We start from the raw sequence: 12,185 nt of genomic DNA on the forward strand, positions 1-12,185 counted from the left end.
TAAATCACTATTAAAGGTTGAGGAGCAGAGGCTGGTAAAAAATATTGGCAACTGCATTTAGATTAGTGTCCTCCTAAATAGTGTCAAGTTGCAATCATATCCCTGCATTTGTGAGAACAGAAGGGCTACATTAGATGTGCATAGTGTTGTCCACTCTTGCCGGCATCATGGCCACCTAGAAAGGATTTAGGGGTCAAAATTAACTGGGTCTATATAAGTTGAGCACTGTAGCATGCAACATGGGCTGAACTAGTGGCATAGTGCTGCACATAGGATACCAAAGAAGCTTCCTTTGTTGCTGTAAGTGGGAAAAATAGGTGCTTTAAAGGTTTGGTTTTTTTTAATCATTCCAGACCAAAAGTATTTTAGCAGTTGGTCTTGAGAATGTATTGAATGATGCAGACAAGAGTTCTGGAGTATAAATGTTGCTCAAGATTCAGTGTTTGAACAAACATTGCTGTTGCACTTAGGTTCGCTAGAGTAGTGCTCATTAGGGTGGGGCTTCCTGTTGCTAACAGTCTGGTTCGAAACTCTGAAGTAAGTCCTACTGAGTGCAGTGGGACTGGGAAATACTGTTTAGGATTTCAGCCTTTGGAAGTCTTTCTCTGTGTCTTGTGTGTTTCCACACATACACGTCTGCAGCTCTGCCCCAGAACCTTTATTTTAAAAGTCCGGTTACAGTGCTCTGTAGAAACAGGGTAATGGAGGGTACTTATCCTTGCAGTTGACAAAAGTGCTGTCATTACATTGTGCTTTAACTGAGCTGCTGCAATATTAAAACTTTTCTTATATTATCTGGTGCTGCATGAGAAGCAGAAAAAAATAGGACTGGAATCTTACTTTCTGACCCAAAGGCAAAGCCCACACATTATAAAATGTCAAGTTTGATTTATGCATGGAAACTATTTTGGAAGAAAAGAAAACGTGGGCTCTCACTGAAAGGTCTGGACCAGGGATGCAGTTTTCAGCACAATTAGTGCAAAGCTTTATGTGGTAACTTTTAAAAAGGAGGTTCTTATGGTTATGTAAATTTGAGTGTGCATTTCTTTCAAAAAGAAGCAAGGCTCTAATGTTTAGTTCATGTGTTTTATTTTTTCTGGGAATGTGATTAGGGAACTGCTGGCAATGTATAGATGAGTAGTATTATTCTTACTTAGGATGTTTGGTGCAAGTGCTGAAGGAGGCAGCTGCATAAAGATGGGTAGATGGGTGAGGCCTTTAAGTTTCTAGAGCAGACTTGCTCACTGGAAGACCCATGAGTTTATTATCACCACCTCCCTGACTACTTAAAATTCCAACAGAGAAACAAGCACACATGGTTTATGACCCTTTCCAATTATTAATTAAATTTATTACCTGCCCTTCACAAGCAGGTCCCAGGGCAGGTTACAGCAGTTTAAAATTAATTATTTAAAAGAGTTAAAACAAATTACAGCCATGGGGATAGGGTGGATCCTGAAAAACACCCACATCTCAGGTGTCAAAAGTCATGATAAAGCCTTCAGCTTCATTTATGGAACCGTCTAAGCCCCTTTTCCAGTATAAATCCACTGCAGCATGAAAACTAATGTGGCTGGCCAAGAATGGGTTTTAAAGGGAAAGCATTTTTCCTACAGTTCTAAGGTTAATGCAGCAATATGGCCCTCTTGGGTTAAGAAATGTAAAAATGGCTGTTGGGAGTAATTTGTCCACTCTAGAGAGTTGGTAAACCATGGAGCATTGTGCATTAATGTATATCTCTTTTCAACTAGTTGCTATATGTATTGTTCATCTACTTCATTGATGGGGAACATCAGTCCTCCAGCTTCTATCTGGCCTTCAGAACTTTCCCCTCACCAGCCCTACTTTGCTCCATCCTTGAGTGTTTTTGCTTTGCATAAATCAAACCCCTGCGTCCAGTCACACTTCCCTGCGTCGCTCTGCTGGAAGTTGACCTGGCAGGAGAGCAGAGCTGCAGCGGTCCCGTCCGTGTGAGATAAGGGATAAATCAAGTCCAGAGACAGTTCGGTTCTTATCTCTAAAAGCGTTTATTTACAAGGCAATAAATCCGTCCGAAACTTCCGACATCTCCGTGCTATTCCAATAGCACACACGCAGCTTCTGTGTCGAGCTGCTGCTCAGTGAGGAGTCAGAGCAAGTCTGGAAGCAGAGAGACGCTCTGCGTCACTGCTCTGCGACAGGCTCCTCCTTCTACTCCCCCTCCTTTTCTTCCCAGACACAGGACACCACGGAGTTCTGACCCTGTCAGTTCCAAACTCCACACCCCCTCTTGTCCTGCGTCTGGAGACAGTAGCCATCAATGCTTTCCCCATACACAGACCCTCACAGAACTCCTCGTGCTTCTGGAAGGTTAATGGTTTTGTGAAACCATCAGCGAGGTTCTTGGTTGAGGGACAGTATTTCAGAGCAACTAGCCCCTCATGAACGCTCTGACATACATTCTGGAAACGTATGTCCAAATGTTTGGTCCTAGCCTTGAATTGCCCTGTCTCAGCTAATTTAAGGCATGGTTGATTGTCTTCATGCACCACAACGGGCAGACAATTCTCTTCACAGATTTCCTCGACCAAACACACATAGAACTCCAGTTCTCTGCAAACTTCTGATAGCGCACTGAACTCAGCTTCAGTAGATGAAAGCGCTATGAGACTTTGCTTCCGGGACCTCCACCCAATCACTGAGTCCCCAAACTTCACCACTAGGCCTGACACTGACTTGCGGTCCTCAAGGTTAGCCCAATCCGAATCCACCCAGGCAGTCAGCTTAACATCGCCCTCAGCTGACATCTTGAGGCAAAAGTCTTTGGTATCTTGCAGGTAACGTAGCACCCGCTTAACACCATTCCAGGCCTGCACACTAGGACTTGAAGCCTCTCTACTGAGCAGATTGACAGCAAACGCTATGTCTGGTCTGCTCCACTGTGACAGATACAACAGACTACCCAGAGCTGACTGAAAGAGTTCAGTGTTTTCGAATACCACGCGTTCTACTTGCTGACACTCCTTCACGTACCCAGCCTCCATGGGTGATCTGGCACCTGCACAATCAGACATCCTGAACTTCTCGAGCAACTGCTCAATCTTACCTTTCTGGCGAAGCAAAAAGCTTCCATCACTTGCTCTTGCGATTTCTACGCCTAGATAGGACTTGACATCTCCAAGTTGCTTCAGCTTGAACCGCTTACCAAGCTCCTTAGCAAACTTCTCCACCTGTTCACTCGTCCTTGCCATCAACAAGATGTCATCAACAAACACCTGTGCCACTTGCTGTTGCAAGCCTGAATCTCTAATGTAGAGACAACTGTCTGCAAGAGATCTCTTAAAACCTAGCTTTTCTAAGGCTTCATGTAGGCACATATTCCAATTCCTGGCAGATTGGCGTAACCCATAGATGGATTTGTGCAATCGCCACACAACGCCTGGCTCACTGACTTCAAACCCTGGAGGAGGACGCATGTACAACTCCTCCTGGAGATCTGAGTTCAGGTAGGCGACATCTACATCAAAATGGTTCACCTTCCAACCTCTCTGTGCTGCTATTGCCAACAGCATTCTCAAAGTCTCCGCCCTTGAGGTCGGCGAATAGACCTCTGTGAAGTGGACTCCGCGTCTCTGTGTGAATCCACGCGCCACTAACCTCGCTTTGTACTGTGGCTCTCCTGCTTCTGTGGGTTTAAGACGGTAAACCCATCTGCAGCCTACAGCTTGCTGGTTAGCCGGCAGCTGTGTGAGTGAGAACACTCCAAGAGACTCCATTGAGTTCATCTCCTTCTGCATCGCCTCATGCCATTTGCTGGCTTCTTCCCGAGGCAACTTCTGAACATCCTCAAAGGATTCAGGTTCACATCTAACCACACCAACCCAGACACTCGTGGCTTCATACCTTTCAGGTGGCTTCCCCTTGGTTGATCTTGCTGACCTCCTCAGCGTGAATTCTGGAACTGCGCCTGATTCACCTGGATCAACCCTCCTATCCTCTATGTCAGAATCATCCCCCTCTGACCTGCTGCGCCGTTTAGGGCGAACAGCTGGTCCTGCTGGCGAGGATGGTTCACTCCTTGGCTCAGACTTGACAGAGACCTGTGGAGGGGTCCTGGGACTCCCTTTTGGAGAGATACGGAGCATCTCCCTTGGAGATCCCGGCTCTGGACTCTGTGGCTGTGGACTGTGCTCATCAGCAACAGGTTCAGCCTCGCCCTCCTCTTCCTCATCTGAGTCTACCAGAATATCCGGATTTCCGTGAAGCCGCTTCCACCCACTCTGCTCGCAAAACTCAGCACTGCCGCTAATAAGCAGCCTGGACTGGTTGCCAGTAGGGTATGCGAAGCGCCACGCCTTTGAACCCGGCTCATAGCCTACAAAGATCATCTTCCTGGATCTTGGCTCACCTTTTCTGCGCATGGCCTTTGGAATCAGAACCCAAGCCGTTGACCCAAAAGTGCGCAGAAAATGTACTTTGGGCTTTTTCCCATGAAGCAGAAAATACGGTGTGTCTCCTACACTGGAATTGAACACTCTATTCTGCAGGAAGCAAGCTGTCCTATAACTCTCGGCCCAAAAGCGCTGTGGCAGACCCGAGTCTGCCAGCATAGCATTCGCTGACTCCTGTAGCGTGCGAAACTTCCTCTCTGCAACCCCATTCTGTTGCGGAGAGTGGGGGGCCGTCAGTCGATGACTGATACCCTTCTGCCTGAAGAACGATTGCAGCGCAGAACCTGTAAACTCCCCCCCCTATCGGACTGAAAGGAAATTACTTTGGTAGAGAACCGTAGCTCTACTGCTGTGATCCAATCCCTGATCAGTGCAGCTGCCTCTGACTTCTGTTGCAGCGCAAATAGCCACGCATGTTTTGTAAAATCATCAACCAGAACCAGAACCCACTTAGATCCAGCTAACGAAGGTGTCGGCATGGGTCCCGACAAATCTGCATGGACAAGCTCAAAGGGTTTACTGGTTTTCCTCTCAGACCTGGGATATGAGCATGTTACGACCTTTGATTGCTTACAGGCTTGACAATCTAGGTATTTGTCACATGCTTTGAACCTGCACCCAATGGTGTTGTCTGTGGCCTTCCTCACATATGACCACCCTGCGTGTCCAAACCTGCGATGCCATAAGTGTAAACAATCATGGTGTGGTGGGACATTTGCACACTGCCCTTGGGCATCTTCAATGGACTCTACGCTAGCCCCATTTTCCACCAGCCCCATTTTCCCACCAGCCCCATCTTCAATGGGCATCTCGACCAGAAAGAGCGTGCCTCTTCTCTGGACACTGTGGATCTTCTTCTCATTCCTGTAGAAGGAACACACATTGTTAGAAAACAAAACATCAAACCCAGCAGCCATAAGGGCTGGCACACTTAAAAGAGAGTGGGCAAGCTCTGGTACCACAAAAGCTTCTACCCAGTGATCTATGAAAGAGCAATAAAGAAGACCAGTTTCAGTCAATGGTCTTTGAGACCCATCTGCTAAAGTAACATAGCGTCCAGTTTTAACTGTCTTGCAGTTCCTCAGAAGCCCTCTAGAGGGCACAAGACAATGAGTGGCTCCGGAATCGATCACGAGAGATAAAGAGTATCTCTGGTTATTTTCCACAGATGCCATGGCGTTGCTTGCACTCCCATCGGTTGCCATGGCCACAGCCTCTCCCCGGCTAAGGCTCTTGTCTTTTCTCAGAGACGCCATCGCAGCTGTGAGGTGATAAGACGCCTTGTCTTTGTTTTTCTCCTGGCCTGCTGCTTTCCCACGTCTATGCTGGGAACCGGCCCTGGGAACCTGCTTTGTTGACATTCCACGCCGGCCAGTGTCCTTGGCAGCCTGGGCCTCTAGCGGATGCTTCCCAGCGCTGTTGGACGTCGCCTCAAAGCACAAACAACTTTCGAAGCCTTTCGCTTTCTCAGAGCTCTTGGAATGGCCTGCCTGGCCTGCCCCCCCACTGCCTTTTGGGGTGCAGCCTGCGCTCTCTTCCACAGCTCTCAGCTGCTCTCCAGCACACAGAGGTGTCGAAGCATTGCAACAGCTTCCCGGAACAGCCCCCTCTGGGCTTGCTCCCTCTGGGCATCTTCTAGCCCCCTCTGATGTGGCTCCCACTCCGGCCTGGAGCTTGCTCCCTTGGCCCTCGGCTTCGTCCCGGCCCTTGGCTCCTGCTGAGGCTTCGCACAGACTCCTCAGCACCTGCCAAGCGGCCTCAGCCGATTCAACGCCCTCCAGGTGGGGCAACAGCAAAGCGTCCACACTTGCTTTCAGCAGGCAGAGCTCTCTCTCACTCTGCAGAGCAGTAGCATGCATGGGTGGGGCCGGCTCCTTCTGGACTGGACTCCAGAGCCCTGTGGCCACAAACCACCCCCTTGCTCCTCTTGACCAGGCCTCCCAGTTGGCCCCATTCAGTCTCTCACCGGGGTAGCTCTCTTGGCTCTGCTGTGCCTCTGCAGCAGCCATTCTTCTCCCCCCCGGGGCTTCAGCGTACTCACAAGTTTGCCAGCATGCCGGACCTCCGAAGCAGCCGTTCCTTCTGGCTCTTGGCTCCGCTCTCCGGCACCTCCCTTCTGCCCTTTCCTGGCAGGAGATTACAGCAACACGTCGCTGGCAGCCTTCTCCCTTCTCACACTTGTCAGGAAACGCGATACGTCCATAACCTTTGCATAAATCAAACCCCTGCGTCCAGTCACACTTCCCTGCGTCGCTCTGCTGGAAGTTGACCTGGCAGGAGAGCAGAGCTGCAGCGGTCCCGTCTGTGTGAGATAAGGGATAAATCAAGTCCAGAGACAGTTCGGTTCTTATCTCTAAAAGCGTTTATTTACAAGGCAATAAATCCGTCCGAAACTTCCGACATCTCCGTGCTATTCCAATAGCACACACGCAGCTTCTGTGTCGAGCTGCTGCTCAGTGAGGAGTCAGAGCAAGTCTGGAAGCAGAGAGACGCTCTGCGTCACTGCTCTGCGACAGGCTCCTCCTTCTACTCCCCCTCCTTTTCTTCCCAGACACAGGACACCACGGAGTTCTGACCCTGTCAGTTCCAAACTCCACATTTGCTTGGTTGGGATATGTCCTTGAACTCCATTCAGGGTTTTACTTGCCTAGATGGAGGATGTGAGAGCGCATATAGAAACTAGCCTATAATAAAATTGTAAAATTCACATTTGATGCTCTGCCCTTTTTTTAAAAAACCGAGCCGCTTGGAATTCAGCATAGGCTTGAGTGCCTACCATATTGTTTAAATGGGACTTTAGATAACATTCTGAATAGGATTGCATTCTATGTTGGCTTACTAAAGCTAAAAAGAAAATAAATGGACAATACTTAGTTACCGGTAAATATTACACTAATTTCACCTACTCTATGACTTACAATGTTTCCTTTTGTTGTAATATTTCTAAAACTAAAGGGCATACAAAACTATAATCTGAACTTCTGTTGATCTTGTTTTATGGCTTTAAATAAACGTGAACTCCTTTTTTTCTTTAGCTTAGAGCAGTCACTGTAGATCTGCAAACTGATGCTGCCTTGCAAGTGGATATTTCTGATGCCCTTAGTGAAAGGGACAAAGTGAAGTTTACCGTCCATACAAAGGTAAAACCAGCTTGAGGTCTAGGTATTTTACTTCTGTTCGATGAATTTTTATTTATAAAACTATCTATCAACAGACAAAATAATAGCTTCTCATTCAAGGCCACAATCACATTTATTAGATATCAGTTCTCTTGGTTTCAGTAGGACTAAATCATGTAAAAATGTTTAGGATTAGGATGAAAAACACACTTGTTGTCTGTCAGAAATTCTAGCTCTATATGTGGTGTACTGAGTGTGTATAAAATACACACATGTATGTGAAAATATTGATTTGATTGGTTGTGGGGTTTTTTAAATATAGTGTTTCAAGTAGTCCAACATGCTGTTAGAAAAGCACGTTTTCTATTGTCCTTAGTTTCATGTATTGTGTCCGAGGCGCACAATTTAGCAAAAAGGTTTTTAAATATTTGTTTTGGGGTAGAAAGTACGTTATTGCTTTTCTGAGTATTGTATGCATTTCATATAATTAAAGATAGTGTTTCATTTTTTGCAGTAAATCTAAGTGATTGAATTTTTAGCTTGTGCCATTTACTACTTCCTTCCTCATTTTTTGTTGTTGTTTTGCAGAGTTCTTTACCAAATTTTAAACAAAATGAATTTTCAGTTGTCCGACAACATGAAGAGTTTATTTGGCTTCATGATTCCTTTGTGGAGAATGAAGATTATGCAGGCTACATTGTAAGTGCTTATTTTCCAAAGAATTGTAAGTAGAGAAGCACTAGTTTTTAAAGTGAATCATGAAATTCTTTACAACTTTAAGGAACTTGCATATTTGTGGGAAACTAGTGCCCACCGCAGCAAAATTGATATACTCTGTCAAGTAGGGAAGAGCAGAGCACCCTCTAAAACAGCTGAGTTATTCTTTGGAGTAGTAGTTAATTGATGAACCATTGCTCCAGCACCTGGAAGAGCAGGACTGCTCTAGTGGTCATTATACCTCTTCTTAGGAGGATGTTGGTGCCTTGTTCTCTCATTCAAAGCTTCTTGCTTGGAATAGGTGCTTCGCTAGAATATCTACATAATAACACTGATAGTGGGTGACATCTAAGTGCAGGAGGCAGTATGTGTCAGTGCACTATGGGCTGGGGGGTCTCCTGGGGCCTAACATTTGACCTTTGTGCTGCTGCACAGCAAAGCATTCAGCTAATTTTCTTGAGGTTTATATATTGTGTAACTTATGGTCTCATTAATTTTACTTTGTAGAAAAATTGCTGAGGATTATGAATTGGTTATGTATAGATTTGACATTGTGTTTGAATGTTGTGGTTTGTCACTGGTAAGTGGTTAGGACTTAAAGTGCAGTGACTTTTTAAAAGTTACTTGTCTGTGGTATAGGCTTTCCAGTAATCCTGTCTGATTTTTGTTGGAATACTTCTAAATAAATTCAGAACTGCCAAGAAGAATAATTTCTATTGAAAAGCTCTCTGTACTAAGGTATGTGAACGTGTGATGCCTAGCTGTTCTAAAACTTTATACTGACTGTTTTGGGTTTTAATGCTTTGTTAAACATTAAAAGTGCTTTTGTTAAACATTAAAAGTAATATTAGGAACTAAATCTAACCTTAAGAAGCCCACTAATTAGAATAGGTGAATCAAGCGCAGCAGCTTTAAATATAGTACAAGCAAATAATTGCATTTTTAAAATAACACTTCACATCTATATGCACAGCTAACTCTATCATGAGGCAACATTTTCCCCCAACAACTTTGGTAGCATGGAGTGTGAAGCAATTAGACTTTACTGTCCAGGACTGTTTATATTGTCCTTACTTGAATGGACAATACGTCCATCTCCTTTGATATATACCTGAAAGAGGTTTTTAGGATTCGCTCAATTTTTTGATGTTAAATTATAGAATCACAGAATTGTAGAGTTGGAAGGCACTGCGAGGGTAATCTAGTCCAACCCGCTGCAGAGCAGGAACCTTTGCCCAACATGGGATTCAAATCCACAATCTTGAGATCAAGAGTCTCATACTCCACCAACTGAGCTATTGGGTTAACTGTTATGTATTATATGGGGATACATATCTTCTTTGTGTGTGGAATATCTTTCTTGTCTGTTCATTGGGGAATTATAAGGTTAACTTGTGAAACCTGGAACTGCCCCTGGGGTTCAACTGGGAAGACGGAATTTCATTACAGAAGAGAAGTTTGGCACATCTCTTGTCTGAGGGGCTCCATGACTACCTATAGCCTAGCGGGAGGGGCCTGCCAAAGGCAGAAGGAGTCTGTATCTGCCGGTAGCCAGTCTGGTGGCATTGTATCTGGTGGCTTTAAAGGGGAAGGGTAGGCTGGAGCAGAAGGATATACTCTGTTTTAGCTAGGAACTCCTTCCACTTATGGGACGCGGGTGGCACTGTGGGTTAAACCACAGAGCCTAGGACTTGCCGATCAGAAGGTTGGCAGTTCGAATCCCCATGACGGGGTGAGCTCCCATTGCTCGGTGCCTGCTCCTGCCCACCTAGCAGTTTGAAAGCATGTCAAAGTGCAAGTAGATAAATAGGTACCACTCTGGCGGGAAGGTAAATGGTGTTTCCGTGCACTGCTCTTGTTCTCCAGAAGCGGCTTAGTCATGCTGGCCACATGACCTGGAAGCTGTATGCCGGCTCCCTCAGCCAATAAAGCGAGATGAGCGCCGCAACCCCAGAGTCGGCCATGACTGGACCTAATGGTCAGGGGCCCCTTTACCTTTTACCTTCCACTTAAATGACATGAGACCTAGGAAGGTGGCTGTCACATGGAGAGAAATATTTGTATCCAGGTTCATAAGCAGCTTATTGTATCTTGGTTCAGAAAGTTTTTGCTTTGACAAGAATTCAGAAGTACATTCTGATGTACTCATTTGACAGATTCCACCAGCACCACCAAGGCCTGATTTTGATGCCTCAAGAGAGAAATTACAGAAGCTTGGTGAAGGAGAAGGATCGATGACTAAGGAAGAATTCACCAAGATGAAGCAAGAACTAGAAGCGTATGTGTATATTTTAGTACTTCCTGTACTTCCAGCTTTCTAGTACTTTTTAGTCACTTCCACTGTAAGAAGCAGAGTTGAGCAATGACCCCCAAGCAAGTAACTAGTAAATTATCATGATGAAAAGTGTACATGTAATGGCCAAAATGGTGAGAAGCATGGAAGGTTGGGTGGGGAGATGCTCAATGCGAGAGAAGCTACATTTCTTTTTTGAAAAAGAATGTAATCACATTTTGAATCCTATACTAGCTTGGATGAATTTGATGCAGTGTTTTAAGCCTTGAAACAATTCTGAGAGGATATATTTATTTATAAACTTATTTTCAATATTTGCATGGCAAATGTTCACAAGGGCCAAAGGAAGTTTTTCAAAGCAGGGGAAAGCAGGGACCTCAGCAAATAATAGGTGGTAGAGACATGAAGAAAGGACTGGGGCATAAAATACATTCACAGCACAGAAACACTGTTATATTATTGCCAGAACTGAAATACAGAGGCAAGGGAGGTTTTAGAGGTCTGAGGGATGTGAATTATGGCTATAGAGTTGTGAAGCCTAAAGTGTAGACCTTGAAAGCGCAATTCTACTTCTTTCGTGGCTCCCATTGTAATGGCAACATCGTGATCTAGCAACATGGGCCAAAAAAAATGGGTGGGTACTAAATACAACGTACTGCATTGTGCTTGAAAGTCAACAGTCTGTTGTAAGTTACTGACTGAAATGTTTTGTACTTAATGTAGAAATTCTACTTCTATAATTGTACCTCTGCTGTTGGTTTGTTTTTAAATATTTAGTGAGTATTTGGCAATCTTCAAGAAGACCGTAGCCATGCATGAAGTCTTCTTGTGTCGTGTAGCAGCTCATCCCATTTTGAGAAAAGACTTAAATTTCCATGTCTTCTTGGAATATAATCAGGATGTGAGTATATTTCATTCATTGGAACAATTTACGACAGTTTGTATGTCATAAGATTTATAAATAAGTTTATCTTATTTTGAAATAAGGTAAAGAACAAAGGTTTCCTTATTTTCAAATACAATGTGAGAAACTAATGGATAAATTGGCAGGAAGTATTGTTTAAAGATAGAATTAAGCATGTATATAACAAATCCAGCTGAGGAAACATCAGCATAGTTTCTGTAACAAGCCTTGCCTTTCTAAACCTTTAGAATTTCTGAGTATGTCATCTTGATGAGGTGATCTAACTCGGATTTCCTAAAACCTTTTAACAGAGTCTTTTATCAAAAGCTAAACTTTCTTATGGAATAAGGGGACAGGTCTTCTTATGGAAATTGGTTAAAGAGCAGGAAGCACAGAGTAGGAATAGATGAACAATTATCCCAATGGAAGAAATTAAGGAGTAGGATTCCCCCAAAGATATGAATTATGGGGTGTTATTTGACTTGCTCATGGCTGATCTCGAGTCAAAAGCAAGTCCTGAGGCAGATGTGTTTTCAAGCAACAGCTAATTGCTCAGGATAGCTTAAGGGGACCATGGAAATCTCCAAAAGAATCTTCTGCAATTGGGTGAACGAAAAGCAAAATGTTTTTATTTATTTATTTATTACATTTAGGTAGCACCCTTAATCCAAAGATCATAGGCTGCTTCACAACATAAAAATACAAAAGAACACAAAATACAT

At 44.5% G+C, this 12,185-nt stretch overlaps 1 protein-coding gene across 3 annotated transcripts in view; it reads left to right on the top strand.

The window, feature by feature from the left end:
* Window positions 1-12,185, top strand: part of SNX6 (sorting nexin 6) — a 36,473-nt gene that overhangs the window by 11,165 nt on the left and 13,123 nt on the right. For 2 of the 3 annotated variants that reach the window (XM_053380491.1, XM_053380501.1), the window contains exons 3-6: window positions 7,466-7,570; window positions 8,138-8,248; window positions 10,423-10,544; window positions 11,337-11,460. In XM_053380491.1, coding sequence (XP_053236466.1) covers window positions 7,466-7,570; window positions 8,138-8,248; window positions 10,423-10,544; window positions 11,337-11,460 — 462 coding nt within the window. The remainder of the gene's footprint in view (window positions 1-7,465; window positions 7,571-8,137; window positions 8,249-10,422; window positions 10,545-11,336; window positions 11,461-12,185) is intronic. The other variant, XM_053380510.1, reaches the window with a different exon arrangement.

This window comes from Podarcis raffonei, chromosome 1 (genome assembly GCF_027172205.1).
Source record: "Podarcis raffonei isolate rPodRaf1 chromosome 1, rPodRaf1.pri, whole genome shotgun sequence".
NCBI lineage: Eukaryota > Metazoa > Chordata > Lepidosauria > Squamata > Lacertidae > Podarcis > Podarcis raffonei.